The sequence below is a fragment of the Anastrepha ludens genome, chromosome 4, assembly GCF_028408465.1.
Source record: "Anastrepha ludens isolate Willacy chromosome 4, idAnaLude1.1, whole genome shotgun sequence".
Taxonomy (NCBI): domain Eukaryota; kingdom Metazoa; phylum Arthropoda; class Insecta; order Diptera; family Tephritidae; genus Anastrepha; species Anastrepha ludens.
The window spans coordinates 102,668,419-102,691,504 of record NC_071500.1 but is presented as its reverse complement, the minus strand read 5'-3'; the positions used below and the strand labels follow the sequence as shown (position 1 = coordinate 102,691,504).

The following is a 23,086-nucleotide window of genomic DNA, read 5'->3' as shown; positions in this document are numbered from 1 at the left end:
CGTGCGATTTGCGGGAACAAATTATGAACTTGAAGTAAATGTGTTTGTCTTATTTTTACCCGCCTAAACTTAGGTATAGTTTTTGTTTAATTCTCAGTTGCTCATTAGTTTACTACTTAACAAAACTTGTTCCTCTTTAGTAGCAATTTTTATTTATTTTTTCATATTATTAAAATTAACTTTGTAATACATTGTACATTTATTTCATTTTATTTGAGTTTCTTGTTTTTTCAACTTTAAAAAAGGCAGTCAAAACTTTAGTTTTTCTTTTGTTTTATTTAACGTTTCTTGTTTTTCATTATTTGTATGGTTGCAGTTTTTTTCTTATGACGGGCTTTAACTACATTTTTTGTTAGAGGTTCCTGTTCTTTTTTTATCTTAATTTAGAATGTGAACTGAACTTGTTTTTGTGGTTAGACAAATTTTTAGTTTTTTGCGGCTTGGTGTATTTTTTTATTTTCGCTTAAATTTTAAATTTCCATTCGTTTTCATTGAGTTGGAATAAATTTACGTTTCCTTCAATTTGTATCACTTTGTGTTAGTTTGGTTTGCTTTCTATGAGAATTTTGCTGTCGAAGCCAAAAATTGAAAAGCTTTCTACAAGTTGGTATTTTTTGCGCTAATTTTAATTTATTTTTATAATATAAAATATATTATATATAATATAAAATATATTATAATATAAAATATATTATAAAAAAACGAGTAGAAAGAAATAAAGAATATAATATATAATATTAACAGCTCAAAAAAAAAAACAATAAGAAAAAAATTAAAAAAATAAAAATTGTGGAGTATGACCAGTCTTGTGTTTGTGTTGTTGGGCGTTACACGCCAAATTAACAAAAAAAATTACGGAATTTTAAAATTAAATTTTGCATAAAAGCAGCCTCCACTATTTTTCAATAGCATTATATTTTTTAGGTTAGGTTGAATATAAAAAGCATATTCAGGCTAATTTGCTCTTTGTAGTGCCACTTGAGTGAACTTCTGCTTGAATTTTTCTGACTTTCCTGTAAATCTGAGAATTAACCCTTTGGGGACGCGTGTCAGCATATAACCGGCCTAATTATTTGGTAGCTGCAAGGCCCGCGACGTCAGTTGTTCTGGGCGCTAAAATATATATATATATAGTTGGCGCGTACACCTTTTTGGGTGTTTGGCCGAGCTCCTCCTCCTCTTTGTGGTGTGCGCCTTGATGTTGTTCCACAAATGGAGGGACCTACAGTTTTAAGCCGACTCCGAACGGCAGATATTTTTATGAGGAGCTTTTTCATGGCAGAAATACACTCGGAGGTTTGCCATTGTCTGCCGAGGGGCGACCGCTATTAGAAAAATGTTTTTCTTAATTTTGGTGTTTCACCGAGATTCGAACCGACGTTCTCTCTATGAATTGCGAATGGTAGTCACGCACCAAACCATTCGGCTACGGTGGCGCTAAAATATGCATTGGTATAGTAAAAGAGTGACATTTTCATTCAAAGACCTTAGGGGCCATTAGTGATGAAGCCTTATCTTCTTTATAATGTAAACTTACGATGTGAGACGACGGTAGAGTCAGAACGAATTTCAGTTAGTTACAAAATAGCAAAAAACAAACAAAATGAATTAAATAAAAATATAAGGAAAGAATAATACAAAAAAATATTTAAAGCAATTGAAAACAAAATTTGAAGTAACAATAAAAAGAAAACATAAATAAGAAAAAAAAACGGAATTAAATAAAATATAAAAAAATATTAATTAAAAAAAAAATATTTGAAAGCAATTTTTAATTACTTTTATTTCGCGAAAACTTTTAATGTGTTTTTTTTTTACTTTAGCCTCTCAGAGCCTGTTTAAAAATCAGATGGCATCTCGACTTGCATAAATACCAATGAAAACAATATTTGGTCGGATTCAAAATTTGAAATAGCAAGAACAGGAAAGGAAAAAATTAAGAAGAAAACAATTTAAATAAAAATATGAAAACAGAAAAGCAAAAAAAAACAAAACAATAATTGTAATAATAAATAAAAAAAAAAACAGGAAAAGAAAAAACAATTAAAAAAAGGAGTTAGGTAAAATTATAAAAGAGAATAATTAAAAAATTATTGAAAGAAATTTTTAATTATTTTAATTATTATATTAAATAAAATTATAAAAGAATAATAATAAAAAAATAATTAAAATTTATTTACTTTTATTTCGCGCAAATTTTTACTAATAATGTTTTTTCGACCATGGCAACCCATTTCTAAATAAAAAAATGAATTAAATAAAAATGTAAAAAAATAATAGTACTAAAAATATTTAAAGCAATTGAAAGCAAAATTTGAAATAACAAAATCAGAAAAGGAAAAAAATAAGAAAAAAACGGAATTAAATAAAAAATAATAATTGCTAGCAATTTTTTAATTACTTTTACTTCGAGAAAACTTTTAATGTTTTTTTTTATTTTAGCATCTCAGAGCTCATTTTAAAATCAGATGGCATCTCGACTTGTATAAATACCAATGAAAACAATATTTGGTTGGATTGAAAACTCGAGATAGCAAAACCGGAAAAGTAAAAAAAATTGGATTTCAAATTTAAAGAGGAAAAGTTAAAACAAAAATTTTGTTTACTTTCAAATTTAAAGAAGAAAATTTAAAACAATTTTTTTTTACTTTTAAATTTAAAGAAAATTTAAAACAAAAACATTTTTTACCTTCAAGTTTAAAGAAGAATATTTCAAACAAATTTTTTTTAAATATTGTTTTTTTTTAATTTTAATCAAAATTTGACCTTCTATTCAGGTTCACATAAAGAAAAACCAAAAACATTTATAAATTCATTCGTATTAATTTTTTCCAACTATTCTAAATTAATTAGAGCTCACTTTCTCCTCCCTCACTCTGCCTCTCTCTCTCTATCTCTCTCTCTCTCTTTCTTTCGCTAATACCTTAATTCTCCACAAATACAGTGCCTTCTTCGTAATTTAATAAAAATTATCATTCATATGAATTTAATGAAAGCTTTCATTTCTATTTAAGTAGGTGTATATTCTTTTATGGATTCCTTTGTTCAGTGCGTCGTTTTAATATTTGCATTCTTCGTTTAAAAATTTGTCAATTTAAGCTTTTGTTTGTTCTAATTTTTGCTTTGCCTTGCGACTACTCATTTGCTTCACTTCACTTCAACTCCTTCTTTCCTTATAATATAATTTTTATATGTAGATCTGTTCTTTTAACTAATGCTATGAACATTTTTCCTCTAATTAATTTTACTAATTAAATTTGCTAATTCGCTGTGTGTTCTTTGTGTGTGTGTGTGATTTGGTGAGAATGTAAATTCATGTACGTGTATATGTAAGTGTGTAAATTAGTTTATCCTTTAGTTGCCTAATCGATTTCCATTGCACTAATTTTTATGAAAATCCCTTATAGTGTACGAAGAAAAATATTAGAAAAATTGCATAGGCGGTTGGAAATGTAATTCGAGCGATGACATCGATTGTTTTTGCTATACGTATAGGATGTGGCGGCTCCTTTTTGCGCACTTGGACGAAGCAAGTCTGTAAGAGAAAGGAAAATTTTAATGCATATTCTTCAATTCAAATATACAAAATGTTTAAAAGGCTACAATAAAGGGAGATAATATATTTTGAAACTTAATATGTACATTTTTGGTTAAAAAAAAGTAAAAAAAAGAAGAATGAAACGCCGATATAACGAAACTTGGTGAAACAAAAAGCACAATTTAACAGAATTTTTGCTGAGTCCACTGAAAAAAATCTTGTTATTTCTAAATTTTCCATACAAAATATATTGACGGCTAAACTCCCTAAGAGAAAACTACTTATATTGTGGCTTCACTGTACCTAAACATACGTATTAAGTCTTTCTGTGGATCTGCCTTCTCACAACAGTCACTGTGCCGATACAACAACAGAAGCATTAAAAGAAGCCTAGAGTTCTATGGCGCTCAGTTCACTCCGCAATATTTTTTTTAACGTCTCCTCTCTTAGAAATTAATTTCCAAATGGTGATCAGATTGGAGGTACTGCTTCCAAAAGGGGTTTCTTGACAGATCACGCGTGACTACTTTCAAACTAAAAACACCATTTTTTTCTATATTCATTAATATTTCATCATGGCAAGACTTACGCCTCAACAACGTTTACAAATTGAACAATTGTATTATGAAAATCGACGATCTGAGAAAAGTGTTTATCGAGCGCTCAGGCCAACTTACGGGGTACATAACTGTCCTAGCAAAATTGAGAATAATTTTACACCATTGAATGATACTCGATCGACTCGATACAGCCCGAAGTGAAGAGAATATTGCGGCTGTAAATGAGAGATTTGCCGAAGACTCGGAAGAATTGATTCGGCACCAATCTCGACAACTTGGCCTATTTTATGGCAGTACTTGGGCTATTTTACGCAGATATCTTGAGACGAATAAATTGCAGTTAATCCAAATTTGAAGCCGGCTGATCTTCCAAAGCTTCATTATTTAAGTCGTTGGGCTCTTGAACCATTCGCCGAAGAACCACATTTTGGGACATGAATTTTGTTCAGCAAAGATTCCCGTTTTTGGCTTAATGGCTACGTCAATAAACAAAATTATCATGCTTAGGCTGAAGAACAACCCAACACCATTCATGTGAAGTCATTGCATCCATTGAAAACAACCATTTGGTGGGGGTCTATGGGCTGAAGGAATCATCGGCCAATATTTCTTCAAAGACGAGGTTGACGCCAATGTTACAGTGAATGGCGAAAGCTACCGCGCATGATAAACGACTTTTTGATACCAGAAATTGAAGCTCGTGATCTCCACAATATTTGGTTGCAAAAAGATGGCGCTATTTGTCATACAGCCCGTAAAATAGAAACAATGGACTTACTGCGTCGTCGTTTCGGTGAGCAATTTTTCTCTCGTCTCGTCACTTTGGATTTTCATTTGTGGGGGGTATGTGAAGTCTGAATGCTTTGTGGATAAACTAGCTTCGATAGAGACTTTGGGAGTTAGCATTACTAAAGTTATTCACGAGATACCGACCGAAGTCCTCCAGCGAGTCACACAAAGATGATGTTTTCAAACGGCCGCATTACGGCGCAATTGCGGCCAACAATTGAAAGAAATTATTTTTAAAAAATAAATGTTATGAATGGTTCTACATAAAAATAATAAAGACTGTCCAATCCATTTGAATTTTTATTGTTTTATTTCAATTTAAAATCCGATACCTCTAAATTGGATTATAATTTTTTTTACTGGATGTACTCAGTTCGACTGCGGCCAGAACGAATACTTTGCATCAGTTCTTTTGAGTCTCTGTGACATGCCGCGTTAATGAGATTAAGCTCTTGGCTGAGATTGTCCCCAATAAGCCATGAAAATACCTTGGAGAAAATCCACAAGAGACATGAAAATGACTCCAGCGGATATATCGTTTGAAATAAATAATTCGATCATCTGGTTGCAATTCACTTCTTTCAGTTTTTCCCTTAGTTTTTAAACTCTATTTTGATGGCATCAGTTTCAAGTAGAAATAAGAGCTTAGCTGCTTTTAATGTTTTATTCACAGCCTTTTCGGGTAGCTTATATTTTTTTTACGCATTTGTGATCTGGAGCTCAGAGAAATCCATCCATAAAGTGTAGTGCAACTTAGGTATTGATTATTTCTATGCATTCTAGAGTGAATTTCATCGGCAGCTTGAAGCGGTTAACGCAATGTACTTAGTCACCATTTGGTCTTCATCCTCCATTCAAAAGAGCCTTATATTTTTCCTCTGTATGACATCACAAAGAACGAATTTGATTCTTTGTTTAAGTGGGCCCTCGCTCGGGCAGTCATTTATCCTAACCTATTCTAGCGCTCTCTTCCCAACTAGTGCTACTTCGAAGTAAGTAGGCAGTCGAATAAAGCCGTCGTCTCTTGACGAATAAAACTAGCACTTTATAAGGCTCTCATCACGCGATAAGGCGGCCCGTGGAGTGTTTGAGAGAAAGATTCTGAAAAGACTTTTGGACCTGTCCAGGTTAGCTATCGTAGGCGATGGAACAATGAGCTGTATGAACTTTACGACATAGACATAGTACAGCGAATAAAGATACAGCTGCTTCATTGTTCGGATGGATACAAACGCTCCAGCTCTGAAAGTATTCGACGCGGTATCAGCTGGTGGTAGCACAGGATGAAAGATGAGGTGGAGAAGGACTTGGCTTTACTTGGTGTATCCAACTGGCGCCGGTTAGCACGAAAAGAAACGACGCGCCAATCAAGAAGAAGAAGGGAAACCTGGGGTTAGTGACAATTATACCTGAAAAGTTTGTGGAATTTTTCTAATTTTTCCATAAAAGTTAAAAATATGGTTTATATGGGTTTTGTCAGACCTCAAACTACACTTTTATATATAACTAATGAATATTCAAAAACAAAAAGTCGAAATCGTTAGTACTCATATGACAGTCCGACTCCACGAGCTCATTGATTTTAGCTACGATTTCGACGATTGGCTTACTTAAGCGTACCTCATCTTCGACCTCTCTATTTCTAGCACGAAATTGTTAAAACCCTAACATTAGGTTATGCATTTCAGTCGGCATTGCTTCGTCTGCTTTGCCTTTTCATTTTGATCCTAATGGTACTGAAAAATTTATAAAATTTTCCATTTCCTACCCACAGTTTGGGTAGTTGTGATACACAACCGGCTTCATCAAACACAAAACATTCCGGGGTACTTTTTCTGAACGAAATGTCACATGAAAAGGAACGTATGGCAAGTATGAAATGAAGTTTTTACTTCGCGGCCGCCGCAGTGGTATGGGTTGTTGCGTGACTATCTTTCGGGAGCGCGTAGGTTATTCGAATCTGCATGAGCACGAAAAATATAAAAAGATTTTTCCAATAGCGGTCCCCCCTCGGCAGGCAATGAGGTAAACCTCTGAGTGTAGTTCTGCCATGAAAAAGCTTCTCATAAAAACCATTTGCTGTTCGGAGTCGACTTAAAACTGTAGGCCCCTTCAATTGTGGAACAACATCAAGACGCAAGCCACAAATAGGAGGAGGAGCTCGGCCAAACACATAACAGAAGTGTACGCGCCAATTATTTGTTTTTTAAATTTTGTTTTTAATATGTTGTCTAGCCTCCTAAAGTTTGGGGTCGTTTTAAAGATATCTTTGGTCACGTAGTTTGAGAAAGCTTGGTAAAGTTTCTTATGTAATATTTTAAAAAGAATATACAATTTATTTTGTTTTCAAATTTTCCAATAAACATATTTAGAGTTTAAGTCATTTTTATTCTCAACTAACATTTTGTTATTCCACTTCGATTATATTTCCCCAAAAATTTCACTGATAAAATGTTGCCCTACAAACTTCTCCTATCATTAGGTGCATTGCTCACGCATACAATTTTGGCGCATAAATAGGTCAAACTCACTGCTGTGAATGCATAACATCGCTTCTTGTGTGCACATAAAATAAACGTGACCAAAATTTCTAGTCTAGTCTGCTTACGACTTTTGCGTTTTGCGTGCAAGATTTTTGTACTTTTTTCATGGCGTAATCCGATTTGATGTGTGAGTGCCGCAAACGCTGATGCACGTACGCCATCCACAGGGAGTCATCGAATTTTAAATTTCATACACAAATTTGCAGTAAATGGAGTAAATGGTATACAAAAAACATTGTGAGAAACGTATTCAAAAAAAAAGCACAGAAATCTAATTTTTGTTTGGTAAAGAAATGAGAGAATAATGATTTTCCTTATTTTTAAAGCTGTCCCAAAAGCTATGAAAAATCGAAAGGCGGCTGTTTGATAAAAAAATTATTTGTACACATACATACATATATAGTTTTTTTTAAACTTACAGTACCAAGTTTAGTTCTTTCTTTTTTTTTACCTCTGTTGCACATCCATTGTTGGCCGAGTGTGTGCACGGGCTGCTGCTACCGCCACAGGTCGTACAGGCAACGATCTCGTTGGGGGCGCGCACATCGCGTCGCTTCTCACCCTGGTAGACGGCGGTAAATTTGAAAAACTTTTTGTGTTATAAATTTTGAATTTGGACAAATATTTGAGGTTACGTTTAAAATTTCAAAAAAGTAATTAATCGAAAACGGCGAATGCCAACGAAATTTACAATCAGAAACCAAACAATTAAAATGTTTGAAGGTTAAGGATTTTAATTATTAATCAGAAATCAGGCCAAACGCATAAACGGAGGAATCAAGAAGGAGAACATAGCAGCGAACGAGGAAATTAAGAAAAAAAACATTGATTATTTAAATTGTTTTTTATTTAAATATGTTGGTATAACAAAAATAAAAGGTCAAATGAATATTTCTAAGCCACTTAGTCGACAAAGGATAACTTAAATATTAAGAAAATAAATTAAAGTCAAAATAAAGTTTTTTTATTTTCACGCGTGTAGGTTTTCTAAAAATACAGCTATGTACTTTATAAATCAATGCATTCACATACAAATTCAAGTTACAAAGGTGGCGCAAAATTAATCATCCATTTTTTTTTTCTGATTCACTTTTTTACTAAATAATATAAAAGAAAATAGAAATCTAAAAAAAAGAAATCTTTATTTTGGCCTTCACGCACCCCATTGCTTGGCTGTTTGTATGCTGCAGCTGTCTACTTCACAAGTGTCAAATATGATTGATGCACAAAGCCATTTGCAAAAATTATAAATTTTCCGTTAGGGTGACTAATTTTGCGCCACCTGGTAAAATGCAACACTCTCTAATAAGGCGCGCCCAAAAGTAGACTAAAATGTTTATATGCATACTAAAACAAGAGCAAACGAGTAAAGTCAGCGGAGACTGCAACAAATTACCAGGCACTCAAAAGCTTTAGTGGCAGACTGTAATCTTTTGATAAATATCCCTTATGGATTAGAATCTTTAAATAAATTTGTATGAAATCTTGTATTCTTTGAAATTATATACTTTTTTCATCGAATAACGCATTCTAAAGCGGACTAGTCACTTCTCTAAGAGGTTTTTGATCCAGCAGCTCAGGCCACATTTTTGCCAACAGTCATTTAATTTATCAAGAAAAGGAGACTGACTGAGACTTATTTGAGTTATATTTCATTAAATTTTAATTGAGTGTGGTCAAAATAAGCGAACCATATGAGAAAAATTTCATCATCTAAATGTCCACCTTGAGCACCTCTACAGATAAAATCCAAGCCAAGCAGTCAATTCATGATTGTCTAATTGTTGAGCACGTCGAGTTAACGCTGTTGAAAGTTGTTCAGCAACACTCTGTGCTACAGCAGCAATATTCTCAACAGAAGATCTAGTTTTTTAACTGTTACTGCTTTTTCTATCCGCCACAGAGCCAGTTTTCTGAAAATTTTCCACCAACCTTTGAATTGTCGACTCATTCGAATGATTATTTCTTCCAAAAGAATCTCAAATTTTGCGATATGTTTTGTTTAAAGATCGACCATTTTCTTAATAAATTTCAATAACGTATCGCGTTGTTCTAATCAACATCAATGTAGGCGTACAACAAGGCTCAGCTTTAAGCCTTCTACTCTTTAATCTGGTGATGGACTTTCTTACGCTTGAAATCCAAATCAATCTCTCTGGACACTGCTGTGTGCTGACGCTGTAGCTCTTTTCGCACGGATGGCTTTGCTTCAAAGAAAATTTGATCCGGTGGCCTACCGTCTTTGAATCGCATGGGCAACGAGTAAGCCGCTCAAAGACCGAAAGGAGCGGGTTTCAGCGAGTTGTGAGAGTCCAATTCTTGCAATAAATAACGCCCCCTCAAAATCGTTGATAACTCTAAGCGGTTGGGCTCGCATGTCAGGGAAGATGGCATCATCGAACAAGAAATTGTTCACTGAATTCAAAGTGGATGGCAAAGCTGGAGTGCAGCTTCCGGTGTCCTGTAGGCGAAGAAAGTTTCACCAAATTTAAGATGAAAAAATCTAAAAAAGCATGATCAGGCCGGCAATGACATATGCATGCGGATACTGGGCTGTACCACGTAAACTAGAGCTGAAACTGCAGGCAACAGAAATACGGTTGCTGAGGTGGGCCAGCGATCAGGTACACAACTGGACAAGATTCAAAACACCTTTATTCTTGGTAGCAATAAAGTTGCTCTTATCAGCATTAAGTTCCAGGGAAACGGCCTACGCTGGTACGGTCATATAATGAGAAGACCAGAGGTTCATGCGGTGAGGCATGTGTTGCAGATGGAAGTAGGGAAAAGAGGGCATACCCCCAAAAATTTGGAAAAACACCATTGAAAACGACATACAATGCAGAAGCGTCAGAGAAAAGGCGACTCAGTACCGCCTGATATGCAGGCTTCGGCAACTCGGAATAGGACAAGGGTCGGTTAAAGAAGAAGAAGATGTCTACTTGACCTGACTGCAGACTTCGCATAAGGAGGCTTCGGCAACCCGAAATAGGACAAGGCTCGGTTAAAGAAGAAGAAGATGTCTACTTGACCTGACTTCAGACTTCGCATAAGGAGGTTCGGCAACCCGAAATAGGAAAAGGCTCGGTTAAAGAAGAAGAAGATGTGTACTTGACAATTGTCAAGAATGACATACATAGAAAAGAGTCCTACTAAGTACCTACTACTGCGATACCTACTAATTATGCACTACTGACGTACTAGGCGCCACTTTGAAAGACCCTTTACTAAATACTTTAAATAAATTTTACATTCTAAATACCAGTTTTAGTTACTTAATGAGGCACGAAAAGATAGACGTTGTTCGCTTTGACACTCAAACCGTCAAATCGCAAGAAAACAAAAACAAATTAGCTGCTTTACTGATATCACCTTGGCTGAATACGCCTTGGTCGCCTAATTCAATACCACCAAAAGATGACAGATTTACCAGGTTTGCTCTTGAACTATGGTGAAAAAGAAAATTGTGAGGGGAACTTCGGATGCCACGAGGCTTTGGAGATTCGGCAGCCGAAATTTGTACGATAATTTCTCATATATTCACACACTCGCCCAATCAGTAGTTCAGACGGCAACAAAGTGTCATTGGTTGATGTTGTTCGTATATCCCGGCATAATCGCAGTTGTTTTGTAAACACATCTCAAGTGACGTCAGCTTCTCAGCTGATTCTGTCAAATTCACTCAGAGCCGAATAACGGTCTGTTAAAGAGCACACCTCTACACATTTTTTCACCATGACTACTACCTACTGTGTATTGTCAGGCCATATATATGGGCAATAATGATTGTTCTTCGATTTAGTACCAATGGATAGAAGTACCAGGCATAGAATGACCGGGCTGTAATTGGTATGAATGGCCAAAGCAAAGATCCAACCTGATCACTTTAGTTCGACTAAATTTACTCTCTGTCTGGCTACTTTCAATTGTCAAAGGTCAGACAGGTATTTTGTAGGAAATGTTTGCTAAATTCTATTTGAAAAACTTCAAATGGATTTGTGTCAGTCCAGAGTGCTTTCAATAAATTGAGATTGAAGCCAATTTATCGGGCATTTAGTGACCATAAGTGTAAGCGCTTGAGCATGAACCCATGATGAAATCAATAATTTTTCAAGTCACCGCTGAACAACTTTATTTAAGTGGTTTTGGGTCAGACTATAGAGTTTTCAATGAAATGAGTCTGAAGTAAAATTACGAGTCATTTAATGGGGAGAACTTTAATCACTTGTGTCTAGAATCAGAATAAAGTCACTAACTCCTAAAGTTATAGCAGCAAATCTTTGAAGAGGTGGTTTTGTGTCAGACTACAGTCAAACTACCAGTCATTGAATGACTAAAACTCAGATGTGCCTAGAATCAGAATGATGTCATTGGCGTTTTATGTCTTCGCTGGAATTTTTTATATATATTATTAAAAATTTAATTTTTTTATATATTAAAAACTCAGTTACATTGATACAGCTAACGAAAAAAATTCTTTCAAATGTAGAATAATTAGTTGGCTCATTCTCGGTGACTTTTAATCAATCAGATTTAGACATTTTTGTGCAGCTGAAATTCAAAAGTTCGTAATTTGCGACAATTGGTAGTGGAACAGAAATTAATTTCCTTTGAAATACAAAATTAAAGCAATATTAAATCCATTTATGTATTCAGAAATTTAAGTCTGTAAGTGAATGCCCTGGCATTTATCGATTGGACAACTAACTAATAGAAACTAACAAATCAAAGTCAGAATATTTCAGAGTTAATGCAAACCAGTTATTTATGGTAAGCAATTTGACCGCCGTAGCCTAATGGTTTGGTGCGTGACTACCATTCGGAATTGTTGGTTTAACGTTGGTTCGAATCTCGGCCAAACACCCAAAAAGGCCAAGTGGTGGGCGCCGTAGACGAAAGGGTTTTGGGTGTGACCAGCATTCAGTCAGGGTTCGAAACCTACTGTGAGCATGAAAAAAAAGGTTTTCTAATACCAGCTTCACCTCGCCAGTTGACATTAACTACACCTACCATGAAAGTAGGCATGAAAGTAGGCATGAATGTAGGCATGAAGATTCAGGTCTCTTCATTTGTGCAATAACAGCAACGCGTTGGCAGCAAGTTGTAGGCGAAGCTCGTCGATATAGAGTGAAAATATTTGCGCAAACAATTCTATTACAAATTCTTTAATAGATATAACCACTTTTATTGAAATTCCTGATGAATCTACTAACTTGGGGCAGGGAAAGTTTACAGACCCAAGTAAATTATCAATTTTCAAGGCATACTTTCAGATGGGATGCTTGGAAAAGCAATGTAGTGGCAGATTAAGGGAGTTGTGTCTTTCGAAAGGTGGTGCAAAATTAATCACCTTACCGGAAGACTTGTAATATTTGACGCTTGTGAACTTGACAAATGCAGTATATAAGTATAAACAGACAAACAATGGAGCGCGTAAAGTTCAAAATAAAGATTTTCATCACTCTAAATAATCTTTTGTCTTCATTTTATTTAGCAAAAAAGTTATTAAAAAACGAGATTGGATACTTAGTTTTGTTTAGTTATACAAACACAAAATTGGTTGATTAATTTTGCGCCATCTTGTGCATACTATATTTACAAGTAATCTACTTTCAGGCTAACCGCCAGGTATCCACATTAAATTAAAATACAAATACATCACACGCGCATACATAGATAATTTATACTATTTTCTGTCATTATAAGCATTCGCCACATTCACCAATTCAGCTACAACTGCATTCGTACTTACCGGCTGTTTGAGGGCATTGCGTAAGGCGGCAGCATTTAGAAGATTAGAAATAGAGAATTGGTAAAGATATTTAAGCAAATCTCTTAAGCGTTTCTGTTGTCAAATTATTTGCCAATTTTTGCATTGAAATTGAAAATTTTCCATATACATATACACATAAATTCACAGGAGCTTCGAATTCGAAATTTGTATGCAAACTAATAAATCTTGATTGGTATGAGTACAAATATAACTAAGTAGTAATTCGGATTCGAATGAATGAACTGAGCGGCGGTGATGATTAGTTTGAAGGCGTTAGAGCGCGATTTAATAAAATTATTGCAACTAATGTGCAATTAATACATTTTATTTTTCTTACAAATCTACATTAATCAATTTAGTTTATGTTTGATTTTTTCAATGGCGCAAAAAGCATTTCCAAGTGTTTGTGTGAGTGTTTGCGTGACAGGGTGCATGATTAGATGAACGGTTAGGCGAGAATGTTAGTGAAGTTGTTCGGTTAGGAATCGGAATGTGGATTGCATTTGTATGTTTTGTGTGAATGTGGCAACGGTGTGTGGTCAGCAAAAAGTTTTGCGCGCGCATTGTGGCTTACTTGTGGGCTAGCTAATGAGACTGATGGCATTGTTGGAAAGCATAAACTGCGCTTCTCATTCATTTAAAGCGCACAGTAATTAAGTATTTTAGAATAAAATGATATCAAAGCGAAAACGTTGGAAGTAAGTAGCTTAGATAATTATAAAAGTGATGAAATTTGTATCTTATCTCAGCAAAACAAAAATAAAAATAAAAAAATTAAAATAGTACTAAAAATACAAATTATTCTGTAAGCAAAGGTAACGGAATATTTCAGGTTAACTGAAAAATATGTGAGTATTAAATGGTAATGTTACTTAAAATTAAACGACGCACGGGCACAACTACACACGGAACATTTTTTTTTTTTTGATTTGGAAAATAGAAATTTCCGTTGTGGAGAATTGAAAGTAAAAAAACTTATTGAGGTAAAAAGCTATTGATAAGTTATACTTATAGGTGCTACATTAATTAAACGTTTTTTTACATATTTAAATTATTTATGCGGTATTTATGTAAAAAATTTAACAAAAACAAAAGTTTATAAAAAATGTATATTAATTTAAAACAGTATTCAAGTCCTTCAGACACAGTCATATTTTGCTTAGAAAACCAGCTTAACTTTTTATTTAATCACAAAAAGTTATTAAATCAGCCTTTTACTACTTTTGCCTTTTACTTTTATTTAATCACAAGAAGTTAATAAATCAGCCCTTTACTACTTTCACCTTTTGTTACTGAATGTCATCCCATCAGAATATTTATTGTCTTTAAATAGTTCTTTAAAAGCTTCAAAAAATTTTATCTAATAGCGGTCGCCCCTCGGCAGGCTAAGGCTAATCTCCGAATGTAAAGGGTGGTTAAGTTTCAAGGGCCGGTGTTGATTTTGAATAAAATATAATTGTTTTAAGAAATTATTGTCATTTCTCTTTACTACGATAAGATTAGTATAGCTCAATTACGTATAAAATAAATTATTGGTCAAATGGCCGCCGTGGACTCGGCGGCACACCTCCATCCGATGGTCTAAATTTTCGATGACGCTGAGGCATAATTGAGGTTCTATGCCGTTAATGTGCCGAATTATCTCATCCTTTAGTTTTTGAATTGTTGCTGGCTTATCGACGTACACATTTTCTTTCAAATAACCCCAAAGAAAGAAGTCCAACGGTGTCGTTGACGTTTAGGTGTGGTTCACATTCAACATCGGCCCTCGAAATTTGACCACCTTTTATCTCTGCCATGAAAAAAAACAACATTTGCCGTTTTAAGTCGACTTAAAACTCCATTTTGTGGACATCAATGCGCATGCCACAAATAGCAGGAGGCGCACGGGCAAACACCCAACAGAAATATACGCGCCAATTATTTATTTTTATTTAATTTTTTTAACGGAAGATTTATAATTTTTGCAAATGGCGTTGTACACAAATGATATTTGCCACTTGGGATCCAGAACGACGAAAAATGGACGGCTTAAAGCTATGGATGATAAAAAAGTTATTTAAAAAAATGGATGATTAATTTTGCGCCACCTTCTATTAGCTGCTGGGCTTCACTACCTTCAATCACTTAACATCTTCGATGTAAAAATGGTTGGAACTCCTGCAACAAATTACAAATTTTGAATTTAAGAAAATTGTGCAGCTGTAGCCAGCCATGTATAAGTACAACCCTAAGCTGTTGAAATATAATTTTTTTCTTTGACATTTATGAAAATTAAAATTGATCCCAATCGCAATTGAAAAATCACAAGATTTAAATGCCACCTAAGCAAGCAGTTGCGTATACGCAGTGTGGGCCGAAGAGCACAAACAGACGGAGGTAACTTAAAAACGTCTGCGAGCAGTCGATCCATGGTACTCACTCTCGTTTCAAATAAAAATACCGAAAGACGAAAAGCTCAATATTTCATTTACGAAAATAATGAAGATAGTAGTAGTTGGATGTAAACTTTTTTGAAAATAATAAAAAATGCTATTTTTAAGGCTTCATTCAAAAACTTGAAGGGATGGAAAATGTTTGATCACAGACACAACTTCAGCACATAAAATAATGAACTCAAAAAAATTAGGTGCCTCCTTATTCGCACAAAAAAATTATAATTAAGCGTTTAGAGTGAGCCCAATATTTAAATAAGTTTTTTTTTCAAAGTAAGAATAGATCACTGAATGGCAAGAATGAAAATTAAAGTGTCAGAATCCTCAAACGAATAAGGGTCAGACTGACGTACGAATATGTTTTCAATAATATTGTAAACAAATTCACAAGCGTTCATAATAATAACAGCGCAACTTACATATTCCAAAGTTATGACAATTAAATTTTTTTTTCCACTTGAAAAAAATTTTTAAGTTTTCCTTGTAATTTTTTTTATAGAAATATAGTATAAGCTACAGCAAAACCCGTATAACTTAAGGTTTCAAACTTTATATAACTTTATATAAAAAAAAAAATTCTTCAAAATTTTAAGTCTTTTAATCAGAGTTTTAAAAAAATTTTGAGTACGTGGTTTTATAGCCTACAGAATTTTGGGTTAACAAAGTGTAAGTTCGAAGTGGCTTAAAAATCGCGTAGATTTTTTACAACATTTTACTGGCGGTCCTGTGCATTTTCTCCATATTAAAGAACTTTCGTGCTCCAGACAAGCTGCAGTCAAGCAAAGACAAACCCAGTGGGCAAAGCTTTGGCAAAAAGATAATGAGAAAAGAAAAATATTAAAAAGCATTCAATTTAAGCGTGACACAGCAGACCAATATGATCTCATGGGGGCTTCAATATCCAACACGAAGTACCTCTTAGTAGCACAAAACGAGCCTTCGGAAATTGTAACATACATCCATTTTAGATGTTATAGCTTTGGAACTTTGTTAACCTAGCTTCCTACAGTAACATCATCAAAAACGATAACCTGAAAGTCCAACTGAGAGTCTCACTGGCCAACAGATACCTTTCTAGGCTTGGTGGGCAATTGGAAAGCAGAACCTTCTCTTGACAACAGAAATCTCGATCTACAAAGTTCTCTTAATGCCAGTTACGGATGCTTAAGCAGATGAAGTAATAAGTTGTAGAACTTGCATATGGTACATTTTATAAAACTAAAATGATTGTGCTAGTCGTACGGCGAAGAGATCCTTCCTAGTACCATACATGACAGGATACAAGTTGCAAATAAAACTTATTTTGCGCATACATAACAGATGAAGTCGAGATTACTTTATAGAAACCAGAAACTACGAATATACAAAACTTTCATAAGACCTACATTCACATACGGCTACGAATTGTGGGTACTGAAATCCAACGAGACGGAGCAGTTAAATTGTTTTGAAAGAAAGATTCTCAGAAAATTACGAGAATCGACTTGAAGGTGATACTCGTACTTACCGGTACAATGAGCGCAAAGGATTCGTTTTTACGGTTACATTCAACGAATGAGTAACGATAGAACTCTAATCAAGATCTTCGAAACAAATCCACAAGGCGACAGAAGAAGCCGGCCTAGAAAATGATAGAGAGATGAGAGGTAACTTTGGAGCTATGGGCAAATCTGATATCAAACGAAAACCTGATGACCGAGTGACGTGGAGATACATTGTAACGGAAGCAATAGTTCATCCCGAAATACGATGCTATGATGATGATGATGAAGAGACCTTTCGACTGGGCACCCATGGGTGGGCAGCAAAGGCAAGGATGCACTGAAATATAATGAAAGGACCTGGTGCAAAAAGTCCTTGCTGGCGAGGTAACTGATAGAACTTCGCAGAACTTAGAACTGTGATCGCAGCCCATATTAAAAAAAAAGTTGCAGTAGCGTCAAAAGGTAAAGAAGTTTACATTGGTTTTATGGGTGTTTGACCCACTTGAATAACACTGTTCAACAGCTTATTTGGAATAGCAAAGTTACCCTATAAATCTGATATTACATCAAGAGTAGATCCCTTTTGTAGAACAAGCCCGGATTTTTTCGCAATGGGTCAAAGTTTGCAATTACTGGTAATAGGAAATTGAGGTCACGTGTGAGTCTCTTATTATGTGTTAAAATTTCAATATCTGACAGAAATTCTATTATTAATATTCTAGAGAAACCTTTTTGTGAAACATCTTTTTCTCCTAGTTCTTCTTTGCAGGGATCAACTGGACCCCAACAAGTACTTTATATGAGACATTTCAGGACTGAAATACTAGGCGAAAATTTTTGTCAGAAAGTGTTAATGGTAATTACCAAAGACGCAAAATAATATAATTTGAACGATTCCATGTCAAGTTACTGAAGCATTTTGGACATTGTCACCAATTTTGCTGAAAACTGGTTTGCGTGTAGACTTGAATATAAATAGAAGTAAACTGCACAAATTTTTTGTAATTTTCACAAAGATACACTTACGAGAAAAATACACCTACGGTAAGACATGCCTGTCGGAAGAGATGGTTAAAAACCGGCAGGAGATGAAGCTGTTCGGTTTATGAGGTATCATATACCACGAGCAACTCCAGCGTCAGGGCTATAAAGCACATCAGGATCGGGGCCAGTAAGATCCTGATTATGGTATACTGGAAAAATTATTCGGATCAAACCGTCTAAGAACTAGTGAAACTAGTATTCTATCACCTAAGTGCAGGGGGGTGAAACCCTACCGAAATGGCTGGTGGGCTAATGCTACAATCGTCTCCGTCTCGTTAAAAACCTGGAAAGTCTTCAAGTACGTTCGACGCTACGTTACCATTAAGTTGGTGGTGCGGTTCAGTTGAGACAACTCCTGATTCTGATAAGGACTCGTTTCAACCCTCGCGAGGTCTACCTGCACTTGTACAGATAACCACGGGAATTATTTTCAGAAAACTGTCCATCGAGCAGCAGAGTACTGAGCACACCTTAACCATCAAAAAAGGCAAACGAGACTACGGCGGCTCCCGAAGAGAGGACTAGCAAGACAGCAGTAGAGACTCTAATCGATATAGCGAAACAGTCAAGATAGGCTCATTCACGAAAGAAAGGATATATCAACAAAAAATTTTTTTTTTCCAAAAAAATTTAAACATTTTACTTTCTTACAAAAAAAATTCTAAAAAATGCCTACTAAAAACATTTTTTTTTTTTTTCAAAATGATATTTTATTCTGAAAATAAAAATAAAAAAGTTCAAAAACTCTGAAAAACTCTGAATAAACCTCAAGCCTCAAATCAAAAATCAAAATCTCAAAAAATCTCGAAAAAAGGTGTCGCTACATAAAATGTCGCTTTTTAAAAAAAATTTCCAAATAGTAAAAAAAAAAAATTCCAAAAAAGTTTTTACAAAAAAAAAAAATTGTTTAATTATATTTTATTCTGAAAATAAATTTAAAAAAATATAAAAACTCTGTACAAAAATTTTTAGATAAATTGTACAAATCTCAAAAGTACTAATTTTTTTTCAAAATTTTTTTTTAAAAGAAGTAAATTTCATAGTCAAGCCTACACATAAACTTATTTTCAGATACAAGGCCCTCAGTGTCGAATGTACTAGGATCACTTGACATGGAATCACTCATACAAAGTTTTCTATGACCGAATTTGGCATCTTTTGCTTTTACGCTGGTCTATAACTTAGCTCTACAAAAGAAATTTACTGATGACATACTTTCAGGAATACATGACCTCTTTCCCATGACCGCTAAGCTAGTCTAAGCAATTAGCCCCAAAAAAATTTTAAACAACTAATTAAAATTTTTCTCGAAAAAAATTTAAAGAATCTTCGCTTTAAAAGCTCTTCTTAAACAAACTTCTTTCAAATTCTTCCAAAAATGTTTTTTTTTTTTTTTTCAAAATAATATTAAATAATAATAATCATATTCTAAATAAAGTAAAATTTTTCCTAGCAAATTTTTCATATTTTCAGTTAAAAAAGTTTTCTTCCAAAAATTTTTTAAAATTTTCACACACTTCCAACAAAAAAATTTTTTTTTTCCAAATTATATTTTATTCTAAATAAAATAAAATTTTTTTCCAAATTTTTCTTAGAAAAAAATTCTTCAAAAAAAACTTTTTTTCAATTAATTTCAAAAAAAAAAAAAATTTTTTTAAATTACTTTCAAAAAAAGTTTGTTTTTTCAAACATTATATTTTATTCTAAATAAAATTGAATTTCTTCCAAAAAAATTTGCACAAAAACCTGTTTTTTTAGAATTATTATATTATAATTCTTCGAAAAAATTTTTTTTTACTTCCAAAAAAATATTTTGTTTTCTTAACATTTCATTTTACTCTATATAAATTTAAATTTTTTCCAAAAAAATTTGCACAAAAACATTTTTTTTTCCAAAATTATATTTTATTCTACCATAAATAAAAGTTTCCTTTAAAAAAATTTCTTCCAAAAACATGTTTTTTCAATTTCTTCCAAAAAAATATTTGGTTTTTTCAAAATTATATCTGATTTTAAATAAAATTATTTTTTTTCCAAAATTTTCTTCCAAAAAAAAAAATTGTTTATTCAAAATTGTGTTTTATTCTAAAAATAAATAATAACACTTTAATAACTCTGATATAATAAATAAATAAATATTTTTTTAGAAAAGAAGAAATGTTAGAAAAGGAAAAAATACTTTGCTTTTAATTTTTTAAATGTTTTAAAAAATCTTTTTTTTCCATTCCCCAAAAAAATATATATTTTTAAATTATATTATACACTAAAAATAAATAAAAACTTAAAAACTCTGTACCAAAATTTCCGATATTACATAAAACTATTTTTTTCGAAATTTTTTAAGTTTACTTCTTACCTCACACAAATACCTCAAAAATATCATATTTGGATCACTTGACATAGAATCGCTCATACAAGGCTTTCTTTGACAAATTCTGGAAACGTTTGCCTACTGTAAAAAAGTTGAGATGCACTAGACTGTTTACCCTTCTTCTACTTACAAAGAAATCTCCGGATGGCGTACCTACTTTTAGGAATACATAACCGCTTTTCCGTTGTACCAAAAAATGTAAAATTGCTGCAAAATACATTAAAACTAATGGTGAATGCTTATCGCTTAAATTTATTGCGCAGGACTTCGACTTCATTATGGTCTAATGATTTTTTTAGTAAGAAAAATTTGTTGTAGTCCCATTAAATTAAGCGAATTTCGAATAATATAAAGCAGTGGAAATGAAATGAAGTATTAAAATAAAAAGTAAGCTGCAAGTTTGCCTCTTAAGTAATTCACGATTAAAAGCGTTTTTTGTTCTTACTCGCCTATTTGCTTACCTGTGTATCCAAAGACGCTTCTCAGTTGTTTGCACATTTTCTACTATGGTTTTTCTTTTATTGTATTTTTCACTTCTTCTCAGTTTTCATCCTTTGTTTAACGGTTAAGCACTTAATTCGCCTGCTTAAGCTACATACAAGTCAACAATTGAGTGGGCCGCATTTGGTTTGCTTTTGTTTTGTGCCACAAACACACAAACAAAATGGCAGATGATGCACACAGTGGCGGCAGTGAGGGGGCAGGACAAGGAGATGCATAATGCTCAAACTTTTTGATGAGCAGAGACATTGCTGTACCCGCGCATTTGTTGAGTTCTTAAACGCTACTAAAATCAAATTAAGCGGCTTATCTCGAAACATACTTTCGGGTTAGTAAATATTTGTTAAACTTTTCGTGCATGCGCAAATCGCACAAAAGCGTAGACACTTGACCTTTTTTGTATATTATAGCAAAAAAAAGAAATTCGAATTCATTTGTTCACTTACAGTTTCAGCGGCTATGCCACCCACACCATTGGCGCCTTCCTGCACCTGCTCGTAGAATGGCACTGGCGAACTGGAGCGCGATTGCTTGCGACGCGGCGGCTTCACCGGTAAATGGCCACTCGCATCGGCCACACCTTGCGCTTCCAACTGCGCTTGGTCCTTCCCATCTTCCGGTGGCATTTCCACCGTAGATGCATCCGTTTGTGCAACACTAGGAGCATCCTCCTCAGCTTCTGTTGTTTGCTTGCTACTACTACTGCTGCTCATTATCAGCGGTGGAGTATTGGTAGAAATGCTCCGACGTCGTGGTATAGCTGCTTGTGGCTCCACTTCGACCGTAACTGTGGTCTCATGCTGCTGTTGCATGTTGCCATTAGTGGTCGCTACAAAGGTGGGCTCAGTATAGACGGGTTCTATAACTGTGGACATTGTAGTTGGCGTTCTGGTGCGTCCTGACTCAGTATCGGCGTACGAACTGCCGCCTGATGTTGCCGAGCCCGGTGAGCGTGTACGTCGACGTATGGAACGCGCGCGTAGATTTTGCATAGCGACGCCTATTATACCGCCATGCTGTTCTTCCCAACGTATACGCGGCGCATCAACTGTACTCATGCCGAAAGCGGCGGCCGCTTGTGGTGGCGGCAGCGGAGTTTGTGTCGATGTTGGTTGTGTTGTCGGCGATGACAACTCAGCATGGTAGGGATGCATCGGTGTGGGTGTAACTGGTATGCTGGTGCCGGTTGTTGTACTGCTCGATGCACCCATTGTGGCCTTTTCAGACGACAAAGCAGCGTGAAATTCTCGTTCGATTATGCCCTACATTTTGGTACTATTACTAGGTACACGTACATATGTATATAATTGGGAATTGGATTTGAATGGGTCTCATACAATTAAGTAATTGAGTATTGGATTGATTGTTTGATCGATTGATTGATTGATTGAGCTCAATGACTTAAAGCGGCGTTTGTGGCTGCATGAAATTTGCTCTGAAATCTGGGTAACAATGTTTATGTAAAATTATGGAAAGGCGGCGTAGAATTGCAAGCAATCAGAGAGGATTACGGAGTTTTATTTTCTTAATGGAGTTTTAGTTGTCTCGCAAGCAATTCGACTAACATTGGAATGTGTGTTAGTATTAGTACCACTGCATGCATGCAAATACAGTTAACAGTGTTTTTGTTAAAATCACCTGCAAAAAGAGTATCACAAACGTACGAGTAGAAGGAAAATTGGTCGTATGTTTGGAGTTGATTCGATGGCAATAGGCATTAAGTCGGGTGGCAATCATAAGAAGAGTAAGCGCAACAAGACCAAGGGTAGAAAGAGGTAAGTTTTCAGGATTTTCAGGATAACTTAATTGTTATTATTTTTCATAATTTCTGACCCTTAAAATAAAACTTTTATTTTGGGGTATTTTTAGTATCACAGCCAAGTTGCTTTTTAGGTGAATTTCTTACGCAAACGACATATAAATAAATGTAAAAAATAATAATAATTGGTATTAGCAGTATTTAGTCAAGGACACTGATTTTATGAGTGAATGTTAGTTTTCGCGCTTACATTTATATACTTTTTAATATATTTTTACTATAAAAGCCT

General features: G+C 34.3%; 1 protein-coding gene across 10 annotated transcripts in view; it reads right to left on the bottom strand.

The window, feature by feature from the left end:
- Positions 1-2,712: 2,712 nt before the first annotated feature.
- LOC128860400 (uncharacterized) overlaps positions 2,713-23,086 on the bottom strand; it is a 192,841-nt gene continuing 172,467 nt past the window's right edge. For 5 of the 10 annotated variants that reach the window (XM_054097915.1, XM_054097919.1, XM_054097922.1 and 2 more), the window contains 3 exons: positions 21,485-22,300; positions 7,882-7,992; positions 2,715-3,535 (listed from right to left, as the gene is read on the bottom strand). In XM_054097915.1, the coding sequence (XP_053953890.1) occupies positions 3,389-3,535; positions 7,882-7,992; positions 21,485-22,300 (1,074 nt within the window). In that variant the 3' untranslated portion in view covers positions 2,715-3,388. Of the gene's footprint in view, positions 3,536-7,881; positions 7,993-21,484; positions 22,301-23,086 lie in introns of all 10 variants that reach the window. The other 5 variants (XM_054097918.1, XM_054097925.1, XM_054097920.1 and 2 more) reach the window with 3 other exon arrangements.